Genomic DNA, 11,991 nt, shown 5'->3' on the forward strand with positions numbered 1-11,991 from the left:
CTCTGTCCCACACTCTAAGATATAATTGTTGGCAAAGTAGATAATCATGAGCAAATGTCACTCAGCCTCTAAAAATGAAAGATTAGGAGCTGTGCAGAGCTGTGGTTTGACAGTGCATACAGGTCTGTGCCTCCTGCTACCTTATCAGATTTGGAAACCTGTTGGTGTGGCTGTTGAGGAGTCCTTATATAATTTACAGACGTTTGACTCATCCACTTATGCTACCTGCTGTATTGTGCAAGTGTTTCTGTGTGCTTTAATATTGAGTTCTTCTTTGAGTATGTTATATGAAAGGTGTACATGCTCACCCAAGGTGTTTGCAAATTTAGGACCATTTCAGACAGAACAGTAGACAACATACAGTGGCAAAGCTCAGGTAACACGCACCTGGGGACTTAATGCCTTGAGCAAAGCTAAAGAGATCATTCCTACATCAGACATCGTTAACAATTACCAAATGATGGTCCAGCTGGCGGGATGGTGGTGAAGACCCACATGGTCAACTGTGTAGTTCAGGGCTTGGACCAGGACTTGAAAAACACGTCAGGCATGTTTGTGTGTGTGTGTACCCAAAATCTCAAAAGGAGAAATGGAGACTGCAGAGTGACCATTCCCTATGGGGTGCTTTTTCTTTCCCTTTTTTTCTCTCTTTCATTTTTCTTCCAGTAAAATTTAAAAAAAAAAAAACTATTCAATTAGGGGCCCCCAGGTGGCATGGTGGTTAAGGCACTGGACTCCCACATGGCAAACCACGGTTCGAGTTGTGAACCTGGTGACTTTCTTTCTCATTCTCCCCCCCGTCCCCCATCTCTCTCTGGTCAAATTTAAGAATAATAATAAATAAATAGGGACCAGCAGTTAGCGTAATGGCTACGTTGCTGAACTCCCATGTAGTCGACTGCAGTTCGATTCTTGCACCGGGTGGTTTAAACTCATACTGGGCACGTGTGCGTATGTGCCCAAGATCCCGAAAGGAGAATGGAAGAGAAGGGACTGCGGTGTGGCCATCCCCCCTGGGGGGGGGGGTGATTTCTCACTTTCTGGCTCTTTGTCTCTCTGGTGAGCATGGGCCCTGTAGCAAAAACCTCTCTAAAAAAAAATAATAATAAATGAATAAAGTTAAATAATTCTTTAAAAAGTATTGAATTATAATCACTTCTTCCCCAGTCAGACACCTGGTATACCCTGCAATCAGTTGACATTGTGCGTTAGGTTGATAACGTGTCGCTTCAGAGCTTTAAAGGAAGGCTGCCTTTCAATCAGTGATCATGAAGCATGATATTTATTTTCTCTAGACTCTGAATTAATGTAATCAGATCATATTGTCAGTTATTAGCATGGGCCATAGCATCACACATAAATTCTTGTAGACACGTGCATGTCAGAGAAAACCGTCACCTTCTTTCTCTAGCCTTAGGCAGAATCTTGGCATAAGGATATTCTATACTGCCTGAAAACATCTCTCTAGAAAATAGTGTAGTAAAGAGAAAACAGTGACCCCTTAGTCAGCCTCTCCAAGAAACCAGGTTTTCTTAATGGCTATCAGAGGCAGATCTAATGCCGCCGTCCCATTTTTTGAGGAGCCAAGCGATCCTCACATAACCTGTGCTTTTAGGAACATTAGCATCAGAGTCTTGTGAAGCCTCAGTGACTCATTGTTTCTCAGTAGTCTGCTGTTTATTCTGGAAGCTCTACTGTAGCCTGTGTGTAATAACATTTGATGGAGAACCAGCAGATGGGGTAATGGTTACGTTGCTGGACTCGTACATAGTTGACCGTAGTTCAAGTCCCAAACATGGCAGCCTAAAATTCACCCTGGGCATGTGTGCGTGCATGCCCAAAATCCCTACAGGAAAATGGAGGAGAAGGGGCTGAGGTATGGCCAACTCCCCTGGGGGGTGATTTCTCATTTTGTTTTACTTTGTCTCTCCAGCAAGGGAATGTGCCCTATAGCAAAAAATCTTTGGTAAAGAAAATAAATAAATAAGCAAGTACATAAATAAGTAACATTCAAGTGGTCTACAATAGCCTTGTTTCTGAACATCGATGCTGAAAATACAACCCAGGTTCTTAGCACGGCTTTCCAGTCAGAGCTATCATGGCATTAGCTTCATGCCACTGGATCGCTCATAGTTTATTTATTCTTTGATGTTTTCAAGAAATACCTTCTGGGTTCTTACTATATGCAAACACTGTGCCAAGATGTATAACTTCAAAGGTGGGTAGGACTGAGCTCCTGCCGTCCAAACCTTACAGGCCAGTGGAGCAACGTTAAGAAAGAATGCAATGCCTATTGGAAACGTGTGCCTAAAAGGGAACTTGAAAAAGTTTGTGGAAAATGGGAATAAATTACAATTTCAGGTCTGGCCATGTGGTACTGCAGTTCAGTGCTGCTCGTGGGAGCCATATCCTACACAGAACTGAGGTTTGAGTCCTGGACCTAGAGACTTGAAAAATATGCTGGATGCATATGTGTGCTTGCCCATACTCTTGATGGGATGATGAAATGGAAGAAAAAGTATTGCAGTGACCACTCCCCATTGGGACGTGCTTTCTCTCTCGTTCTCTCTCTGGCAAGCACATGCATCATCTGGGAGTTAGGAAAAAAAGGGAAACAAAAATAAAAGTTTATTTGGGTGCAAACATTTTTGAAATCCATGCATACTTTTTCCACAATATATATATATATTTTTGGAGAGGTTTTTGCTATAGGGCACATGCGTTCACCAGACAGACAGAGAGAGACACAGAGACAGAAAGCGAGAAATCACTCCCCAGAGGGGATGGTCATGCCGCAATCCCTTCTCCTCCATTCTCCTCTCGGGATCTTGGGCACGCACACACACGCGCCCGGCGTGAGTTTTAAGCCACCGGGTCTGGGACATGAACCGCGGTTGACTATGTGGGAGTCCAGCGACATAGCCATTACACTAACTGCTGGTTCCCCACAATATATTTTTTCATGAACTCTTTGATGATCTCTCATATTGCTATAATCTCACCTATGAGTAAAATGTAATTAGCATGCTTTTTGTTGTAAATAATAGAAAAATCTAACTCAACCCAGCTTTCAAAAAAGGAAATACTTTGGCATATCACACTAAATGTCCAGAGCCAGTAGCTATAGGCTGGGCTTGATCAAGGGGCATCAATGTGCCAAGGACCAGTTTTCCATTTTTTTTTTTTTTTTTTTTTTTTCAGTGAGGTATCTGTTCACAGTAGACCCTTTTCTAATGGTCTCAACATTCTCAAGATCACATGTTTTTAGACTAAGTAGCTTCAGAGCAGAAATTCTTCCCTGATAGCCCAGAGGAAAGCTCCGCCATCTTGTTAGCACTGATTGGCTTATGAATCATGTGCATGTGTCCGAGTTAATTGTTTAGAGTCAGAAGGGGATGGGCTCATTTCTTACTTAACATGTTCAGAATTCCTATCCCTTCATCCCCCTTCTCAAGCTGGAAAAAGAATAGGTTTAATTAAATTGTATTGTCAGTCAATTCAGGATAACATGAGAAAGAGTGATTTGGCTGGAAGGCAGGGGGATGGCTTAAGATTGGGTTTCGTTGAATTAAATGAGTTTTAATTCCTGTTCCCTGAATTTATTTCTGGGCCCAGATTGGACAGGCTAGAGTCATGAATCAAGGCCTGGACCTGAGGAATAAAAGTTGTCCCATCAGTGACTTGGGGGATGGGTATATCATTCTGTTTTGTGAAGGAGAATGGGGCATTATTACCATAAAAGGGAGATGGATTCAGGTCAGGTAACAGATTTCAACTACAGAGAGGTCTGTAGATTCACAAGCCAAGGGAAGTATAAAGGCATGAAGTCAAGAGATGAGTCTTGGAGTGTTTGAAATAATATAAGTAATTCCATTGTCGTAGCATAGCGGGTACAGTGGGGAGCAGCAATGACAGGGTCAGACAGAGAGGCCCGAGGTGTGGAGGGTCGTTGATAGCATGATTAGTTTGCACTGTATGTACAGATTACGAGGAGCCATGAGTAGCGGGTGAGCTATACAGTCACTTTGTGACTTCAGTAAATAAATAACTTTGGTAATAGCATACACAAGGACTTAGAGGGGTGATGAACACAGAGCAAGGAAACAGATTGAAACGGTGAGAGTTTTCCAGACCATTGAATGAATGAAAGACCGAATGAAGGCAGTGATCATGTTTATTGTGAAAAAGAGGTAGATTTTAGAGATATTAATGAGGTACGATGATTAGGACTTGGGGACTCTGATCTGATGAATTAGTTTTTAAAACCAGTGGGTTACTCTATTTCAGAGCCAAATTCCATCGGGTTTATAAACCCACCCTCTCTGGGAAAATGATGCAGTATAACCCAGGAGCTAAGAGTAGGGACTCTGGGGGCCAGCAGGTGCCACAGGGTGATGGCACTAGACTCCCACATGGGCAACCACAGTTCGAGTCCTAGGCCTGGCATCTTGAAACTCACACTGGGTGTGTGTGCATGTGTGCCCAAAACCCCAGGAGGAAAATAGAGGAGAAGAGACTATGGCATGGCCACCCCCATGGGGGAGTTATTTCTCACTTTCCCTCTCACTGTCCCTCTCTGTCTCTCTCCAGCAAGCACCTGTACCCTATGGCAAAAACTTAAAAAAAAAAAAATGAATAAGGGCTCTGGAGAAGACTACCTCTCTGGGGCATTACAAGCACTTAATGGCACTGACTACTGTCATTTTTCTTGCACAAACGGAAAATAACTTTGGAAATATATTATAAATTATATTGTTGAGATATACAAAACATAGTACTTCAGGAATAAATGACACTAGCATTTCATCATTCATATTTTCTGATGACACTATTATTTTTCTTCACATGTTAGCAAGGAAAGAGAAGATTTAATGAAGGAAACTAGTTTATCAAGGCAAGAGAGTAGGTAATCAAGAGAGCCAGCGCATCTTTAGAAGCAGAAAGGTAAAGTGTGATGGGCTGAGACATGAAAGGTCAAACGAGACAGACTATGGTTAAGTAAGTACAGGACTTAGAAGTCGGGTCTTAAGTTCGTTCATTCATGTATTCATTCACTTGGCCAACTTGTATTTCTAAGATAGGTCGTTTAGTTAACTGTAATACTAGACTCTAATAAGAGATTTTCAAATGACTTATTAAATGCTTTTATTGGCATCATTTAAAACCCAGTCAACTAGGTATTAATAGTAGGACCCTAGGACAAGGTCAGCCTGTCCGAACAGATTCTCCTAACCAGTGCTGCCTAGCATGGTGAGAGCGGTCAACATCAAAGGCACCAGGTCTCAGTGTGGGAGAGGAGGGACCAGGCTCCTGTTCAACACTGTCGCCCTCCCTACAGGCCTGCTTCCTTTTAGTATGTGCTTCATAAATAATGAATAAATGAATTATCAGACTTTATTCTCGAAGTAATTAAGGACGAAGAAAAGAGTTTCAAACAGGAAAATGAGAAACTGAGTTAAAGACAGACATTTTGACACAGCTATAAACGAAATCATCATGGCAGATAAGCTTGCTTTAGGAATAAGAGTAGAGGTTATTTTGAGTAAGTGTCTGAGAACACCAGCATCTTAATAGTTTTAAGTGACCAACTTTGAAATAAAATAAAAATCCATCAATTAGGGAACAGGGTTTTTTTTTTTTTATTGTTTCTTGAGAAATAGACACACACACACACACGCACACACACACACACACACACAAGCAGGGTTCCAATGCCATGACCCACCCCCAGCCTCAGTCAGCTCCAGATCACAGGCCCATGCGTGCCTGGCACACCCCGGGAGTCTCCCTAAGTGACCAGGAACTCTTCACGTAGGTCAGCCTCACGGAGCTTCGTATTTTACTGCTGTGCCATCATCCTGCTACAGATTTTTTTTAAGACAGTGTGACTATGTTGCCATCCTCCTACATCAGCCCTTCAAACATCTGGGACTGCAAGTGCACACTGCCATGTTGTGCTTTTAGTGTGGGTCAGGATTGAACCCGTGCTTCCCGTAGGGCCTCAGTCTATGAAGCAGCCACGTTACCCAGTGCAAACTGCTGTGACTGGGACACAAACAGGTTTTGATATCTTTTCAAAGTTTCAGTCTGGGACCAGCAGTTAGCATAATGGCTATGTCGCTGGACTCCCCTGTAGTCGACTGCAGTTCGAGTCCCAGACCCAGAGGCTTAAACTCACGCCAGGCACATGTGTGTGCATGCCCAAGATCCTGAGAAGAGAATGGAGGAGAAGGGATTGAGGGGTGGCCATCCGCCCTGGGGGGTGATTTCTCACTTTCTGTCTCTCTATCTCTCTCTGTCTTCCTGGCAAGGGCACATGCCCTATTGCAAAATCCTCAATATTAATAAATAATACAAAATTTACAAAAGAAGAAATTTCAGTCTTTTCTGCTGTACCTGTCCATATGCCCCTTTAGTAAGGGCAAGAATACCTGGTTGCACAAAAAGTCCTCCCTTCAGTGTTGTCTAAACAACCTGGGCTGTGGAGAAGACCAACTGTCTGTAATGCCTGAGATCGTGCCTGCATTTTTACTGGGGAAGGACATGACAGCTGTCTTGGAAGGGGTCCTTTTATGTCAGCTTGTCGGAAACCATTTCTGAAACCAGGACATAAGCATCTTCCAGATGCCCCCCTTATCAAGAGGCTCTGCTGTTGCTACCACCACCCTCCTCGGAGCCGTTGAGCCCAGCCTGCAGCCTGCATCCTCTCTGCACCTTCCTCCCACTCCCTCCCAGCGTATTCCAAGCCTTCTTCTCCAAGATTATTTAGGATGTTTTCCCTCTAAAACAGAACTACATAGGTCAGTACCTCTATTTAAGAAGCAGCCAGCTCATTCTTCCAGGCACTCTGCTAAGCATGTACTATTTCGCATTTCTTATTTGCTTTAATCTTCACAGTAACTTTGTGCGTGTAGAGACACTATGACTCTCATGTTATTAATGAGGAGCTGAGGGTCAGAGAGGTTAAATACTGGGTCATCAGTAAAGTCATGATGTATTTTTCGGTGCAAAAGTGCATCATGACTATTCCGATGATCGAGTAGTGTGCCCTGGATCACAGACTTAACAAATGACATAGCTGGAGTTCAAACGCGGACCAGTGTGAACCCATAGCCCTCCCCACACAGGGACTGCTGGGCCTGAGTGGGACCCAAGCAGGGGTGCTTTGAATGAAGCGTTCCAGGCTCTTCTATAGGAGAACCACCCTCTGCTCCTCTAGAATCCCTGAACTACGGACGGCCAAAAGGTTTGCCCAGTAAGGTGCACCCAGGTTGGACAGGCTGGATTCACAAATGAGAGCAGGACATTTCCTTTGTCTCAAATGAGTCCATGTCGTTTCACCAGCCAGGAGGAACAAACCTCTTAGGTTCTTTCCAAATACAGAAGATTTCTATATTAATTTTGAGTGGTCAAAAGTGCTGGTTCAGGGCCAGCAGGTGGTGAGGCGGACCCTGGCTAGGTGGTTAGGTAGAATAACTAACACAAGGGGGACATGATGGAACACTGAGATGGAAAACAGGGACGGTAAAACCAGCCAACCACTTTAACTTAATGGAAGTCGCATCCTTCCCTGCCCGCTGTCCCTTTGGCCAATGTGCCCTTGGGTGAAACAACTAAAGTCAGGGGCTGAGGACCAGACAGCCCCTAACTTTGAAATCCAAAGCACCTGGACCCAGTGAAAACTACATGATAAGCTGGTAGACCCAAAATACAGAGGGAAAATGCCATTCAAAAGAATAGCTGGTGCCAACAGGCCAGAGTTAGGGCCAAAGGGCACCCATGGCAGGAGGCTAAATGATATAAGAATTGTTGTGACCATTAACCACTACTTCTTTGTAAAAAGCTTTTTAAAAACCCATGCGAGGTAGGAGACAGGAACCCTAAGAATACAGTTAGGGTTTAAGCCTAACTGAACGAAATCACAAGACGACTACGTTTTAAGATGGAGACAGCAGCTCAATAGCAGCTCAACAAGAAACCGCTTACAGCAGTGACTCAAGGATCGACCTAAAACAAAGACATTTTCCGGTTCTGACCACATTCCAGAAAGAAGGTCCTGGTCTTTTATGGCCCAAAACTTTTAGGCAAAGAGTCACCTGACCTCCGTACCCGCTCGAAAATTAGGAGAAAAATAACGGACACATGCAGCATGTGACCTGCACCATGAGGGAAATGCATGCACAAGTCTGCCTGGGAAGAAGCAGGGACAAAGCCCCTCTGTCCCAGATAAAAGCCCCTCACCTCAGGCCCACGCTGGCAACCCATTCGGGGCCGCTCTCTGTTGAGACCTCTGTTCTTCCTTCCTCCTCTTAATAAATGCTGCTCGTTTACCTATGTCCATGTCTGAATCTTTGTGAGCCACAGACAAGAACCCAAGTTCCACCATGGGTGGTGGGACTGATCACCCCTGTCCTTCTCTGTCCCTGCATCAGTGGCACGTTGGTTAAGGCCGTGGACGCCCACATGACCCACTGCAGTTTGAGTTCTGGAACCAGGTTCTTGAAAATCATACTGGGCTTGTGTGCGTGTGTTCTCAAAATCCCAGGAGGAGAATGATGGAGGAGGGATTGCATAGTATCTCCCCAGAGGGGCCTGATTTCTCAGTTAACCTCTTTCTGTCTTTCTCTGGCAAGCACACAAGCCCTATAGCAAACAAAAAGGAGGGGGGGGTGCCTGGTTACCGCTGTTTCTTCCTTCTCCATGTCTTTTCATAGCTCTCTCTTTCCTATCTATCTACTAGCACTGTTATGCTTATAATCTAGACTGACTTTGGTCCTACCTGCTCATTGCATGGAATCTGAACCATGAGCCTGTATAAGAACTCTTGACTAGGTGACCTCTCAGCTCTGAGTGTGGCTAAGTCTACCTTTATACACACAGCCCTTCATTGGTGTGTCTTTAAAAAGCAAATACACACAAAAACTTCATTGAATTAGAAATATAAATTCAGACCAGCATATGGATTCTTCGGAGAAACCAATGAGAAAATAAGTTATGTATAATGCAACAGAGTAAATATTCCAAATTGGTCTGATTAACAACTGGTAAGAAGCCTGTTTTATATATATTAGAAAACAAATCCAGTATTTAGCTCCCTCTGAGATAATTATTTCGCTGTTCCCTGGAACCAGTTTTTATGTCCTGAGAAAAGATTTACATCTCAAATAAGCAGCAGGAGCAAATTAACTGTCAAGAGCTGTCCCCCTATGATGCTGCAGACAGCCAAGTTCCAACCACCCTAAATCTATTCGAAAGTGAGACATCACTGATTTGTTGCTTTACAGACTTGAGGTATGAGTCCCATTAAACTGAAAATGCTTTACATGGGCCATTCCACACCATAAATTGTCATTTGACTTGAGTGCCTAAAAAAAGTCCTAATGCACAACGGTCCCTTTTTCAATTGTATTTCTTCTTTTTCTTGAGTAGTATGAGATCCTGGATGGGGGTTATAGATGACTAACATTGAGGAGTTAAATCACCATTTTGTATTTTTACAATTAGGAAGAAAATAATGAAGAGTTTCCATAGAAGATGAGAATGGAAACAATTTTTTGTGGACACTACATTGAATTACTCCCCTCTGCCCACCTCACTGCCATCGTTCAAATTCCCTTCCTTTGCTGGCTACAGCTCTTTCCTTACTAAAATGACTTAGGCTGTTTGGAAAGTGGAATGATATTATCATACCTATGGGGTAGAAAGCTTGATCCTATCCCTTATCACTGGTTTATATGCACTGTTCTTTTCCTTCTCTGAGTAAAATGTGATAAGGAAGTTGTGTTAGTCACCTTGAGGATTGGGCTGAGCTAAAACAGAGGTACATGGCTGTAGCTCAGAACTCAGTTCGTCTTTGACTTTTTCAAGTCCTTTTAGTCATTTGTGTGTCCGAATCATCAGATAAGAAACTATCTATGTACCGTCGTTTGACTTGCCCAAAACTGCAAGAACTGATCTGCATTCTGCCCAAATATTCCCTGCATTTCTCATTATTCTTTCAGAGCTGCTACTGCCTCTCTGAGGAGCTGTACTAGCTGAGGGCCTCGCTATCAAGTTCCTTTCATGTTTAAGAACATGTGATTTCTGCAGAAATACATATATAAGTGCCTGATTCACTCAAGACTGTGTTCTTGATGATTTTCACTGATCAAATGACTTCTACACAGATGCTGCCTGACTGACACTGACTGCGTGCAATTCTTCACATCAGTGTCTTAATTTTCATTTTCATTGAGTCCACAGATAGTAAAGTTAAGATCATTTTGGAGGGGAAGAGACTTCAGTACCACGCAAATAGGTTATTTTTAAAGGGATTTTGGTGAAATCAATAATTCATGGCCCATGGCGCTCTGGAAAGGTTCAGTGAGGCAGTTTGGAGGAATTTGGAAACAGCACATTGTAAAGGTAGCATGCTTGCTGTCGTTTTGGCCAGCTCCATCAAGACAAGTTGATGGCACCTTTAAATGGCCACAAAACTTCAAATTTACTTGCTGCTAGGCACTCACTATTTCCCCTTGCCTTTGGATGGCAAGGTGTAAACTCAGTTTAAGATGACAGTCTCTTTTGTGCCAGATTTGAGGTGCTGCAAAATTGGTTGGTGATTTGAGTTTCCCCAAATTTTCAGCAGCCTGGGAATTTCTCCAGTTTTCCTTTGTGAACTATTTCCTCCTTCAAAGAGTCCTAGACTTTGTTATTGTTTATTTTTAAATAATTATTTCATTTTATTTATCCATTCATTTATTTTAATTTGATGAGAGAGGGAGAGATAGAGAGAGAGAGAGAGAGAGAGAGAGAGAGAGAGAAAGCCGCCAGGGCTGGGACTTGACCCATGGTCACCCATGTGGAAGTGTCCAGTGCCTTAAGCACCACGTCACCTGCTGGTTCCAGATTCCTAGACTTTCTTTTAAAATTTCATGTTTTTATTAATTTCCTTAGCATTCTACTTAAAATAGACATCTGTATTTCTTACCAGAATTGTAAGTCAATAATAGACAATAAATACAGGATTTTTATATGCTCTAAGAGCTCAGCAATTATCTTCTTTTCTTCTTTTTTAAGGTTTTTACTATAGGACATGTGTGCTCACTAGAGAAACAGTGAGAGGAAAAGTAGGAAATCCCCCCATGATGGGGTGGCCATGCTGCAATTCCTATCATCCACTCTCCTTCTGGGATTTTGGGTACACATGTATACATGTCTGGTGTGTTTCAAGCCACCCGATCCAGGACTTGAATGATGGGACTTGAACCATGGTTGGCCATGTGGGAGTCCAGCACCTTAACCACTATGCCACCTCTGGCATAGTGGTTATCATCATCTTTTCAAAAATTATCATCTTTTCAAAATAGTCTGTAAATCATGCATGAGTATTTAAACCTGACTAGAAATAATTACTAGATTTCCTTTCCTCTTATTGTATCATTTAAATGTTAATACATATTAACTTTTAAAAATGACCATTTGTGACATGTTTAATAATACTTAAATACTGTCTACTTACAAATTTGGTGTGCTTTTACCACTTTAGGTGGAAGAGGCCCTGGAAGCTGTCAAAAATGCTACAAATGAGCAAGATCTTGCAAATCGCTTTAAAGAATTTGGAAAAGAGATGGTGAAACTTAACTACGTAGCGGCAAGGAGACAGCAGGTCGGTACATATTTGGAAATGCTGGGAGAGAACGTGGATGAGTTTAAATGATGCAGTAGCTTTATAGAATGGACCCACAGATCAACTCCATCTACGTGCTATCACATGCCCCAAAATACTGGACCATAGAAACTGTTTCCTGGTGGGCCATTATGCTACCACTGGGGGCCCAGGTGCGCTCCGACCCCTGGCTGAAAGTAGGTCACAGTTCACCTGCCTCACTGGCAGGGGCGTCCTTGCCAGTCTCACCATGATGTAACCTGTCCACTGCAGAAACAATTCCAAGTGTTTAAAAACTATCCAACAGAGGCGTGGGGTTGTGTTCACTCTCTGGACATCGCCCT

The 11,991-nt window shown here is 43.0% G+C and overlaps 1 protein-coding gene across 1 annotated transcript in view; it reads left to right on the forward strand.

Moving 5' to 3' along the window:
* The window catches only part of LOC114006288 (catenin alpha-2-like), a gene marked incomplete at its 3' end in the record, with an annotated part of 514,130 nt that overhangs the window by 443,301 nt on the left and 58,838 nt on the right, over window positions 1–11,991 (forward strand). The window contains exon 5 of the mRNA XM_027768560.1: window positions 11,528–11,647. Within this exon, the coding sequence (XP_027624361.1) occupies window positions 11,528–11,647 (120 nt within the window). The remainder of the gene's footprint in view (window positions 1–11,527; window positions 11,648–11,991) is intronic.

Source organism: Tupaia chinensis, unplaced genomic scaffold (assembly GCF_000334495.1).
Source record: "Tupaia chinensis unplaced genomic scaffold, TupChi_1.0 Scaffold146837_1, whole genome shotgun sequence".
Taxonomy (NCBI): domain Eukaryota; kingdom Metazoa; phylum Chordata; class Mammalia; order Scandentia; family Tupaiidae; genus Tupaia; species Tupaia belangeri.